Source organism: Felis catus, chromosome D2, assembly GCF_018350175.1.
Source record: "Felis catus isolate Fca126 chromosome D2, F.catus_Fca126_mat1.0, whole genome shotgun sequence".
Classification (NCBI taxonomy): Eukaryota; Metazoa; Chordata; class Mammalia; order Carnivora; family Felidae; genus Felis; species Felis catus.
The window spans coordinates 48,077,858-48,090,245 of NC_058378.1; the positions used below are offsets into that span (position 1 = coordinate 48,077,858).

At 52.2% G+C, this 12,388-nt stretch overlaps 2 protein-coding genes and 1 long non-coding RNA gene across 4 annotated transcripts in view; 2 read left to right on the forward strand and 1 right to left on the reverse strand.

The window, feature by feature from the left end:
• The window catches only part of ALOX5 (arachidonate 5-lipoxygenase), a 48,106-nt gene extending 38,014 nt beyond the window's left edge, over positions 1-10,092 (reverse strand). Inside the window, exons 1-2 of one of the 2 annotated variants that reach the window (XM_003994181.6) lie at positions 9,855-10,092; positions 4,211-4,409 (exon numbers count right to left, since the gene is read on the reverse strand). In XM_003994181.6, coding sequence (XP_003994230.1) covers positions 4,211-4,409; positions 9,855-10,004 — 349 coding nt within the window. In that variant the 5' untranslated portion in view covers positions 10,005-10,092. Of the gene's footprint in view, positions 1-3,517; positions 3,809-4,210; positions 4,410-9,854 lie in introns of those variants that run through there. The other variant, XM_045040333.1, reaches the window with a different exon arrangement.
• LOC123380831 lies at positions 4,366-8,279 on the forward strand. The gene is made up of 2 exons (XR_006587098.1): positions 4,366-4,504; positions 7,726-8,279. It is a non-coding gene; the product is annotated as an uncharacterized LOC123380831 (long non-coding RNA).
• Positions 10,093-10,200: 108 nt separating the features above from the next.
• The window catches only part of LOC109496957 (olfactory receptor 13A1), a 55,651-nt gene continuing 53,463 nt past the window's right edge, over positions 10,201-12,388 (forward strand). Inside the window, exon 1 of the mRNA XM_045040337.1 lies at positions 10,201-10,689. The gene's annotated coding sequence lies outside the window, so the exon portion shown is untranslated. The remainder of the gene's footprint in view (positions 10,690-12,388) is intronic.

Genomic DNA, 12,388 nt, shown 5'->3' on the forward strand with positions numbered 1-12,388 from the left:
CTTCCTCTTCCTCCCCCTAAGCCCAGATTCAAAGGTCTCTTGTCTCTCATCTCAGGAGTGGGGCAAGTGGCTAAAGTCAAGATCAAGCTGCTCAGGGCCTTTAGAGCAGGAGAAGCCAGCTCATGACTACCCTTTATACTGTTATTTAGGGTAAAGCCAGTGAACACAGTGGGAGCCCAGACTAGCAAGATTCCAGAGCATCTCCTATAATAGTGCTTCTCCGGCTCTCTGTGGGTTTAAAAATTTCCGTTTAATCACAGACTGATATTTCTGTAAACTACAATAAAACTTAACTACTAGAAAATAAATAAAAAACAAACCAAGGACATTCAAAGCATAAACCCTGTTTTTATTATAAGATGCAACGGTCACAGAATAATTCTTGCAAGTTGCTATAAAAGTTTGTAAATGCCTGCTCTCAGTCTTGGTACCCACCTCTTTACAGACCAACAGCTAACAGTTCCTAGCCCACACTCAGAGCACCTTCTGGCTGAGGAAGCTCCAGTCCAGGGCTTGGAACTGGGGCCCAGCGAGGAAGATCAATGGGGCACCTCTTTGTTCTCCAGTGGGGATGTTAAGCCATCCAGCGGGGGGCAGGGTTAAGGCCACTGAAGGCAAGATGAATATTAAGTGACAACAGCTGCCATTGGCTGTAGGGGACACTGTTGTAGGCACTCGACATTCATCATCTCTAATCCACCTCAAAGAATTAGCTTATTTCTCAGGCACCTGGCTCTGAGGCATTGAGTCTTCAATTTCAGTGGTATGAAGAAGTCAGAACGTGTGGAACTGCACATACCAAGTCTCAAAAGCTGTCAGCTCCATTTCTCCTGGCCCTGAGGGTGCCGGACATCTACCCCAGTGACTGATGGAAATTTTGGGAACACAGCAGGTGACAAAGCCTAGACTGAATGCCCCAGAGTTCTGGAGAGGGGGGTAGATTCCAAAAGACTGACATGAGTGCCTTAATGAAGCTGTCTCTTCACATAGGTGCTCTCGATCCCTGGGACCACAGTGACAGCCCTCTGACATTTATGTTCACCCCAGGTGCAGTGGTGGAGCATTAGATTGCAGAGGTTACCATGTCGCTCCTGGGCAGGGTCCCCTCATTTCCGGATTGTCCAAAGGATTGGTCATTGTGCCATGGGGTGGATTAAAGATGGCCATAAATTCTTTGACATTCTTTCCATTGAAAGGTGGGATCTATGCCCCCTTTGAGTTTGGATGGGCTCTGTGACTGCTTGGACCAACAGAATAAGGTAGAAACTACCCCCTGACAGCTTCCAGGCCCAAACATGAAGAGACTGGCAGCTTCCACTTTCTGTCTCTTGGAATACTCGCTCTTAGAAGCCAGCCACCATATAAGAAGTGCAACTACCCTGTGAGGGCCAAGCCGTGAGAAGCCCAACTCCACGGAGAAGGCTTCCAGAATGAGCTTCCAGGTGGAGAGAGAGGCCATGGAGCCCTGAGGTGCTAGGCATGTGAGACAAGAACCGTCCTCGAAGGGAGCCTTCTAGCCCATTGTCCTCAGTGGATGCTTCGTGGCTCACAGACAACCCACCCAGCTGAACCTTTCCCAAATTTCCATCCCATGATGAAAAAATGAAATGGCTGTTTAAATCCACAAAGATTGTTACAGAGGAACTGATAAGCGAAACATGCTGGATGGGCAGCTTCCATGTGCCCCTTCAGAATCTACCCTTCACCTCATCCTGTCCCTGAAGGTCCCTGATCTTGTCCTCGATTTGAATGAATTGTATCAATGGGCTTTGTGTTGGGTTCAGCCACTGGGAGCCCTGACCAGAGAGAGGAGGGCACTGGAGAGTGAGGAGAGGACATTTATTCCCCAGGTCTTCTCGTAGTGTCTCCCTGCTGTCTGCATCTCTACTAGGGGCCACAGCTACTCCCAAGGGGGCTCTGTCTCTAGGACACTCCCCATCTGGATTATTCTGGCATTCTTCCCCTCCCCTCACCCCACCAGGACTGGCAGTGCTAATGGTCTACACCTTTCTTTCTTTGTCTTTTCTTGTGATGAGAACTTTTAAATTTTTATTTTCACTCCACTAAACAGTGTAACATTAGTTTCAGGTGTACAATGTAGTGATTCAACACTTCCACACATTACCCCGTGCTCATCACAGCAAGCGCATTCCTTAATCCCCATCACCTATTTCACCCATCTCCCGCCCACCTTCCCTGATGAGAACTTTTAAGATCTGTCCTCTTAGCAATTTTCAAACATACAGTATGGTATTATCAACTATAGTCACCACCTAGGAAGTCTTAATACAATCAATTTTGAAATAATTCATCCCAAACCCATAAATTCTAAATATTAAAAAAAAAATTCAGCGTATATTTTTTGAAGGCTTCCCAGTTTGTGGTAATTTGTTATGGCAGTCCTAGAAACTAATACACAGAGTAAACCAAGTTTGGCCTACACCTTTCTTTTTTTATGTTTATTTATTTATTTTGAGAGAGAGAGAGAGGGAGAGAGAGAGAGAGAGAGAGAGAGAGAGAGAGAAAACATGAGCAGGGGAGGGGGAGAGAGAGAGAGAATTCCAAGCAGGCTCTGTGCTGTCAGCAGAGAGTCTGATGTGGGGCTTGAACCTACAAATTGTGACCTCATGACCTGAGCTGAAGTCAAGAGCCAGATGCTTAACTGACTGAGCCACCCAGGCCTCCTAGCCTATACTTTTCTAAACATCCTCATTTGAATGTGCCATATATTTTTTGCTAGAAAGGGATGCGGGGTCTGTGAGGAGAAGGACTGCACAACCAAGACCCCTGGTGGGAGGGGCAGGGAAGACACTTGGAGCTAGTGTTTTTCTGATACTATAGAAAGAGAAGTGCCCTGTCCACAACTGTTCACATTCTGGCCACAAGACAGAGTGAATTTGGTGATTTTTTTTTTTTTTTTGCTGTGAGGTCAGGGAACAAAAATCTTTCTAGCTCCAATCATTCCGTTCAGAAATATTTTTGGAAATTGGTTTCTTAAATTCCATGTCAGAAACAATGGGAGGGGGCGCCTGCGTGACTCAGTTGGTTGAGCGTCCGACTCTTGATTTTGGCTGAGGTCATGATCCCAGCATGGTGGGATCGAGCCCTGTGTTGGTCTCCACACTGAGCATGGAGTCTGTTTAAAATTCTCTCTCCCCCTCTGCCCCTCTCCCCTGCTCACTCTCTCTCTCTCAAAGAAAGAAAGAAAGAAAGAAAGAAAGAAAGAAAGAAAGGGACGTGGCCTGGCAGTTTAAGAACACTAGGTAGAGAACTTTTTCCTCCTCTGTCTTGATTTTCTTAGCTACAAAATGGGGTTAATCATCACTTCCATTTTGCCTACCCTGCCGGACCTCTGTGAAGGGGAAGTCACTGCACCTGTGTTCCCCCTCACTTTTCTAGTGGTGCACAGCTTTGGAGACATCTTGTTCTGGGTTTAAAGTGTGAACAAACTGAAGGGCCACGACATGAAGTCAGATAGAACTTTGCTGAGGCATGGATTTGACTCCCACACGCTTACAGGTTAGTGCACAACGGGGAGCCATTCCGAGGGACAGAGTGGCCTCAGCTGACTTCTGCCATCTGTTCCTCTCTCTGCTCCTCCACACCAGGCCAGCTGCCCGTCTCTTATGGGGAGTGGTCTCCCGAGGAAGTGCCAGATTGGCATGTTCGAAGGTCTTGCTTAAGAGGGCCGACTTTAGGTACTTTTCTCTTTTTAGCAAAATGTGGGACTTTAGGTTTAACAACTGGTGACCATGACCACCAGGCCTGGCCATGGCCCCCCTAGGCTGCCACTTGGGGCACTCCTGGTCAACCTCTTCCCTTCCCAGGCCCGTGCGTGTTGCCCTGGAACCTGTGTCCCACTGTGACCTCACAGAGAGGAGGACTGGAGAACTTACCTGGAGAGCGGCCCCTCTAGGGGGACGTCCCACAGGTATTTGCTACTGGGACTGTAGTTACCCTCTGACAAAAAGGGGGTCATAAGCTTGCCCCCGAAGGACTGTAGCCCAGAGGGAGGACACTGCTGAGCATGTGGCCGGGGGCCTCTCCCTGCACCCTCTTAGCACGGGGGTTATTAGCACCCTGAGGAAAGTCGCACTTCCGCAGGTACACGGAGGCACACAGCGGCGGTATCATTATTCCTATGAAAACAGTCCTTTGAGGAAGGAGTTCCTGGGAAGCTCAGGAAGTGGAAGGGGCCTGGGCCACTCACCGCGTCCATCTCTCAGGACAATCTCACCCTCGCCGGTGATCCAGCGGTAGCAAGGGAACTCGATGTAATCCCCGCAGGGCGTCTTCAGCGTGATGTACTTCAGGTACCAGTCATCATGGAGCCAGTACTTGCGCTTCTCGATTTTGACCAGCTGGATGTCACCCAGTTCTTCATCCACTGTCACGTCGTAAGAATCCACCTGAGAGGATAAAAAAAAAAAAGGCGAATGAGGTTGTCTGGGGTTCCTGAGCCTTTGTATCACCAGCCTAGATGTCTGCCGAATGCTTCCCCTCGGTAAGGCTCCGTGCTGCACCCGGGGAGACAGAGGCAAGTCCTGGGTTCTGCCCTTATGGAGATGGAGGTCTGGTGAGTAAGCAATGGACGGCGCTGCTCAGAGAAGGACATTCTGTGATCTGCACGTGGCTCAGAGGAGACGGAGGCTCCAGGCAGGGGTGCCCTCTGCTGGGCCTTGCCGGGTGAGGGGCTTCTTCAGCTGCTCTGCTCATGATGAGGGCAGGGGGGCTGCTAGCCTTTCCACCCGACAGGGCTGCAGGGGGCACACTGGCCCTCGCACGAAGGGCAGCCCTCTGCAGCTCACAAATAGCTTGCTGACGATTGCTATAGACCCTCCTAACGATGTCAGGACGAGGGCCGTCATGACCGTGTCACAGATGAAGAGACTGAGGCTTACTAAATCCCAGGTCAGCTATTCATTGTCAGAGATGGAATTCTAATCCAGATCTTTCTGGCACAGCCACCCCACGTCTCTCTTGTTCTCCGGGGAGCAAACAACTGAGTGAAAACGGGGAGGCTCACTTGCAAGCGAAGTTGCCTAGATGCACGCCATCCTAGGGCATCTGCGGGTCATTGGGCCACAGCGACTGGAGACTCCACTGTCCGCTCCCTCAGAGAAGCTGCTCCATCTCTTCCTCGGCTACCAGCCCCAGCTGGACATCTAGCCCTCCGTCTGAGAATCACATGGTCCCGGAGAGGCTTCTTTGGCCCCAACTCCCTTCCTTTTTTATTCCAAGGTGCTGCTGGGCTTGTCCCTCCCAAGAGAGTGTCCGCCTCAGGTGTTCATGACCCCTCTTACTTTAGAATGGCCGTCCTCTCCCTGCTACCCCTGCCATCAATACCACAGACACTGTCAGCCCCCGCCAGCCCCTTGGAGCCACAGAAAAGCCACTTCCCTGGAGCAGCTGTCCGGGCCCAGGCCTCACCGCACGCTGACTTCCCTTTCCTTGGCCTGCAATGCCAGCAACAAAAATGCCTCACGGCCCTTCTTCTACCCTCAGGAATTCTCTCCTGGTTTTGAGCCAAGAGGTGTGAGCTCATGGGCTCAATTTCTTCCTCCCACATCTACTCCTGGCTACTCAATTTGCTGTGTGTAGTCAGGGATGGGCCGCAGTGAAGGAGCCCATGCTAGCTCACACCTGCTCACAGGCAGTGACCTCAGGAGTCCAGGAGGGAGGACCGGTTGGTTCTGATGCATACAGCAGCCAGTTGCCTGTACCCTTGGAGAAAGGAGCCCCTCAGGCATCATGTCATTTGGATTTCTCAATGGTCCGGCAAGCTAGGCATTATCCCCCCTTGCTGGGTGAAGAAACAGAGCTTCAGGGAGTAAAGCAATTTGCTGAGGCGCATGGTCAGTCACTTTGGAGCTAGAGTATGGCCTCAAGACTGGGGCTGACTGAGCTTCCCTGTCACATAGGCTGGCCTTGCCCTCTGCCCCACACTGCCCACTCCCAGTGTTTGGTGGGAATCTCTGTCTTGGCTCCAGGGGAGAGCTGAGGTCTCTATCGATCTCCCTGGCAGGTGAGGCCTGGAGTGGGGGGCGGGCCCTGTAGATGTCCAGTTGTGGGTCACTCAGTGCCCACTCTGCTTCTCCAAATGGACACTGGGCCTCTTGTCCCACCAGAACCTTCCTGCTAGCCCACTCATGCCTCAGCTCAGGGGGGTCTCTATTCTCTCCCACCCCCAGAAGTCACCCCAAAAGAGCTGTGCCCTTCCTTCCCTCTCCTCGCAGCTCTTCAGATGATCCAGCCCCTAACTGGGACTCCTCTCCCACCCCTACACCCCGGGGCCTCCTGGCTTCTTCGCAGGCATTAGCACACTGCAATACAGACCTCAGGCAGGCCTGGGAGTCAGTGCCCTCCGGGCCCCGCCTGTGGATTCTGCTCTCCCACAAGACACACTGTGCGGTAGAGGGGTTCTTTCACCTGCAGGACAGTGATTTCTGGCAGCACAGATGAGCTTGCACACCTCTTAGGGACCAAGATGTGCCATCCCAGCACAAAGGCCTGGCCCAAGCCACAGGGAACAGGGAGGAGGCTTCTGCTTTCTAACCACAAGCGTCTGGCATCTTTGGTAACCACAATATGTGAGCTGCTCACTGTGCTCAGAGCCAAGAGGCTTGCTGAAAATATCCAACTTCCCATTCCTCTTAGGAAGTCCTCCTGGGGTTCCTCTGGCAGTTTGGTGGGAGGAGGGTGGAAATAGAGACACATGGGGTCACATGCAGGATGAACACCTTTCCCCTCCATTTACCTCACTATCACACGGAGAACTCTAGATTCTTCCATGAAGGGAAAAGTTCAAGGATTGGTGAAATCTGGCTTAGAAAGTACCTTGGGAGGCACCGAGTCCAGGGCTTCCCAAACCTGCGGCCTGTAGAACACCCAATGCACCGCTTGAACCCTCTTCCTTTCTCTCCCTCTGTCATCAGGGTCACAGATACACAGATCACCCCAAAAGCCATGGAAGGGTTGCCCAGCACGGCCACTGTGCCTGCCCGTCTCCTAGAATCTGGAGCCTGCCAGCACACGGCACTGAGCTGCTCGGTCCCGGGGAGCTGGCGGGCTGGTAGTCTGCACATGGCCTGCGATGGCACCTTTAGCAGCAAGAGCAGCCTCAACCTTCCGCTGTGCCACAAATGTAGTGGGAACTGCTTGTCTGATTTTCTTGGCATCGCTGTGACTGGCAGTGACTGGCCAAGTGACTGGCAGGTGCTCTGGGAGGGCGTGCATCTGTGCAGACTGACGTGCAAGTGAGCCTCCCATTTTCACTCAGATATTTGCTCCCCAGAGAACAAGAGAGACATGGAGGGGCAGCCAGTCTCTGGGCTGTTTGGGTCCATGGTCTGGGCTTTGCCAGGAAGGCAGTGGGGAGCCACTGAGGGTGTGACCATTTACAGGAGAAACTCCCCTTTGGAGAGGGCTTCAATTCCCAGTCCTGACCTGAATCGGTATGTAGAACTCTGATGAGAGTAACTGGGAATCTGCAACTCAACTTATTGACAACAAAATCAGTCTTATCATTTGACTGAACTGTGCATAGAGGAGTGTGGGAGTTCACCTGCCAAAGACCTGGAAATGACTGAATCCACTGACTTCATGGTTGTTGTTGTTATTGTTGTTAACCATAATGATAGGAGCACTTTTCCAAGTAAAATGGGAAGGCCGATTCTTCTCAGCAAGTATTTTCTCTAAGGTTTCTTTTTTACCTTTACCCAATAGGGACAGCCTGTCCTTAAAGAGACACTAGCTGGAGAATGAGGAAGTAGCTCTGGACTGTGCAAGAAAGTGTGGAGTAACTTTGCATCAACAGGAACTTTCTCAAAAGTGGATTTTTTCAAAGAGCCTTTAGGAGCCAGCAGATTCCCCTGTAGCACCGCAGCCCCTCCCAGCTCACCCTCTCTCACCCTGATGGAAATGGGACACGCAAACCTCTCCTGAAATTTGCTTCTGGGACTCTCACTGAGGTGTTTAGTCATAGAGGCATTTGAATGAATTCCCAAGGTGACGATAATGAACAGAACGGTGCTTTCACCCCTCTTCCAATGACCCTGTTCTGGCCACACCACAGTGTCTCCTCCTGGGAGAAGCCACACATGGGGTGCCCTGTGCGGCAGGGCTGTGTGTGTGTGTGTGTGTGTGTGTGTGTGTGTAGACAATGGAGCCCACTGCGACCTGCCTATTAAGGGGGGGGGGGTAGTCTGTCCCCTGTCTTCCTCCCTGAGGTGTTAGGGGAATCCATGAGCTAACGGAAATAAATGAAGGTGCTTCAGAAATGGCAGCTGTCATCTTTCCAAATGGATGTCTCATTAGTCCTCCTGTACCACTGTCCCCAGGGCCAGTTCCCTAAAGGGGGAAACGGAACAATAGATGGTTGTTTTTATACTCAACACCTCACTTTTCCTGAAGGGAAATTGAACCAGGCTAACATGCTGAACTTGGCTAAGTGCCAAGTTGGCTTATACCAAGGTTCTGAGGCTCCTGGATAGGAATCACGCCCACTTTGAGTTTGGAGTTGGGAAAAGGAGTGGAATATTATTTACTTACTTTAGCCTCTACAGGCCTAAAACTGAACTCATCAATTTTATCCAAGAAGTATTTAGTTGAACCATATGAAATTCCCAGTTTTGTTTATTCAAAATTGTCAACTGTGAGCACTTTCATATGGTTCAACCTAATAATCAACTAAGTGGTGAAAAAGACAACTTTGTGAAGTCTGCATCTTTTTGGTCCGGTTCAGGAACTGGTGGGTGATGGAAGGGAACATTCCTTGGGTACCTACTTGCAGCAAGTTGGGACTGTCACAATAATCATACAGTGAACATTTCCTATGCACTTGGCAGTGGACTGGGAGAGTCACTAAATGCTCGGTAAGGACCATGACCTGCCATGCTCACGGAGAAAGCCACAGGGCTGCAGTTGATGCCCAGGTCAGCGTCAAGAGCTGGCTTCTAAATGGGGCCTTATATAGCACTCGGTACCACAGACACAAGGTACAGTACACAGGGCTCCCTTTGCTCCGTGGACTCCCACAGCTCCAGGGTATCTACTGAGAAGGGGAGAGGAGAAGCCCTCCTTCCTCTTCCTGCTCCACTGAGCCCTCACACTTGGGGTGGAAGTGTTCCCTAGTGTATACTCTTTTTCTGGGGGTCAGACGATCTCCAGGTTGCAAAAGTTCTCATGTTCCTTCCTTCTGATTTCCTGTGGGGACCTGTCCTGAGGATGTGAGCTACCCAGGTGTGAAGACAGCTGCTAGTATCACTCTGGGCCACCAGCTGGGCTTGGGTTCACCCAGATTCCTAGACCAGCCTGAAGTCATCCCTTCCACTTGACATTTGGGGAAACTGAGGCCCAGTGAGGGGGCAGAGTGAACTAGCCGTCAGGCCGAGATTCAAAGCAGCCTCTGAACCCCCAGACCTGTGCTTTCTCACCACAGCTTGAGGCTGCTCCGAGGTGCCATCTGGGCGTCACAGCCGGGCAAGGACCCGCACGACTCTCCAACCCCACCCCACGACCTGTGGAAGGAGCCCTACGAAGTGGGGCACAAGTAATGCTGCCCACAGGACTTGCCCACTTAGGGACCTCTCAGAGCCTCGGGGTACCTATTTGTGCAATGGAGAGCAGACCTTGCACCTTCTCCTGCTCCCAGGGGAGAAGCGCGGCGCCCTACCGACCTCACTCCGCAAAGCCTCCCACTCCGAACTTGGGTCCCAGCCGTCCCGACGGGGTCCTGGACACTCCCCAAGCCCGGGCCCTACCGCCCCAACGGGTCTCGGGCGCCCTCCCCCGCCCCCTGCCTCGGTCACGGCCGCCCCGACGGGTCCAGAGTGTCCCCAGCCGCGCTTCCTCACCGCGCCGCGCTCGAAGTCGTTGTAGAAGGGCTTGTCCAGCAGGTGCTTCTCGCTGCAGCCCGCGGAGCCCACGAGGCTGAGGTAGATGTAGTCGTCGGTGCCAGCGAACCACTGGCTGCCGGTGGCCACGGTGACCGTGTAGGAGGGCATGGCGGAGGGCCGCGAGCGCCAAGAGCCGGGGTGCCGCGGTCCACGCGCGTCGGCACCTCGCCGGGACCCGCGCAGCAACCTCTTCCCCCGCCCGGCCCCGCCCCCCTGCCAGAGCCGACCCCCCCCCGGCCCCGCCCCCACTCCGCCCCGCCCCTGACGCTCTGCGCCTCGGGACCCGCCGCGGACACGGTAGGGGTCGCGCATTCCTGCTTTCGCACTCTGTTGGTTTGGTGCCTGTTTTAGCAGTCTGGGGCCCCGGGCAACCTCAGCTGCCATCCCCTCACCCAGGCATCCGTGCATGCACTCACTCAGTCTCCTATTCCCTGTTTTCACCCTTCACCCTTCCTTCCTGCCTCAGCTTGCCTCCGCGCCAGGCTCCCGGAAGGCCCTAGGGTTGGGCTCCTGGGACCCCCCGAAGAGGAGACTTACAGTCCCTGCTCTCACCAAGTTCCCGGTGTGGCTCGGGCGACTACCCGTATTCCGTGGTTTCTTAGACCAGAGGTGCTCTGGGAATCTACACCGGGAAGCGGGACTCACCTGGGGAGTCAGGCAGGCTTCCTGGAGGAAGCCCCACCTGAGCTGATACTGAGAGTGGAATCTGGAACGCAGAGACTTCAGTCAGCTGTGGCTTCCTCCACGGTCTTGGCTGAATGTCACTCCGGGCAAGGTGCAGGTGGGCACCGAGGTGAGTCAGATGCCAGCCGCTCTCAGGCCCAGAGTTGTCCGTGTACAGTGGGAAGCAGGGCAGAGAGAGGGAGGCTAGGACAAGAAAACGCAAATCTGAACACCTGGATGTTGTCTGGAGGAGGTCTTGGGGAGAGGCTTGGGGGCCCGGAGGCTGGGGTATGGTGGGGAAGGAGTTAGGCTTGTTTGGAGATGGCTCATAGGTGTGGACCACTGGCTGGGAGTCCTAGGGAGAGAGATGTGGACTCCACAGCAAGAATGTTCCAGGCGTGAGGGCCGGCACCTGGGGAGCGGGCTGCTGAGCGGAGTAAATTGGTCGACTTTCTAACTGGCGGTGAGCCCAGGCCTGAAAGAGATGTGATTAGAAGGCTTTGTGTTCTCGAGGGAAGCTTCCCATGGTGGTCAGCTTTCCTACCGCTGAGACCTGATCTTATAGGTCTTCTGCATTCGCCTGCACCTCCCCCGCATCTCATTCTGCCATCCTGCCCCCCACGACCCCCGCTCCGCCAACTTCAGAGCTGAACCTGCCCGTGCTACACATTCAGTAATGAGCTGAACCAGATTAAAATAGAAGTTCATTCCATGTGAGGTGGTGGGTGTGTCAAGTCCCCTGCTTTGTGCTTTCTGTGGGGGACGTGCAAAGAGGCAGGCTCCCCATTTCTGGGGCCCCGGGCTCCACCTGGTGGCAAATCCTGCTTCCTCCTCTGCCTGGCAGGATCGCCACTCTGAGCAGAGGCAGGGTACCTGCCAGTCCACTTTCTACAGGAGGGCACATTTCAGTGGGACTGGCTCTATTCATGGAAAGGCACTGGAGGGATTCTCTGGGAATCGAATAGTAAGTAGGACGTGAAAGAATGGGCGCAGCTGAGATGAGTAGATGGAAAGAGCCCTGGGCTAGAAGTGGGGTCCAACCCCTGCCAGGCAAGACACGGGCTCCAGGAGACCCTGGGCACGGTGGGAAGGATGGCCGTGGAATTGCACTTCAAATCTAAGAACAAAATGGCTGTTGTTTTTCTTTGAAAAGTACAGACAGCATACTTCTTTCGGACAGAAGTAATATGTGGTAGAAATCAGAGAAAAGATGGATATAGAAACAAAATTCATAATGTGTGGAAAAAGTAGTAAATATTCATTACATTGCACATTTTTGCACCACCAGGACCACACCATTGTGTGTAATTAGTCATATTTGGATTTTCCTTAATATTATAGCATGTATTTTCCTATGTAATTTTACTTCTTAAATCTTTTAGTGACTGCATACTATTTAATTATATACCACTATTTCTTTTAATTAGTCTGCTATTATTGAGCATTTAGGCTGATTTCCCTCATTAATTGCTATAGTACATATTTGGTGCTTAAAACATTTTAAAAAGTTTTTCTTAAGATAGGGATTTAGAAATGGACCAAACTATATGAACATTTTGAGACGTTTGTAACATGTTATGAAGCTACTTTCCTTCCCATGGACTAGAGAAATTTATACTCATGCCATTTACTGTCAGGCAAAACATGGAATGTTGGTTTCATGGAAACTTTGCCATCGTGGGGTAGTTTCCAGAATATTCCTACATCTTGTCTTTACTGTCTCTGCCCCAGTTTAGGCTTTCAGCGTCTCCTACACAGATTATAACAACGTGTAGCCTAACTGCCCCCTCCCTCCAATTCTCTAGCCAGAGTTATTTCCCTGTAGCATT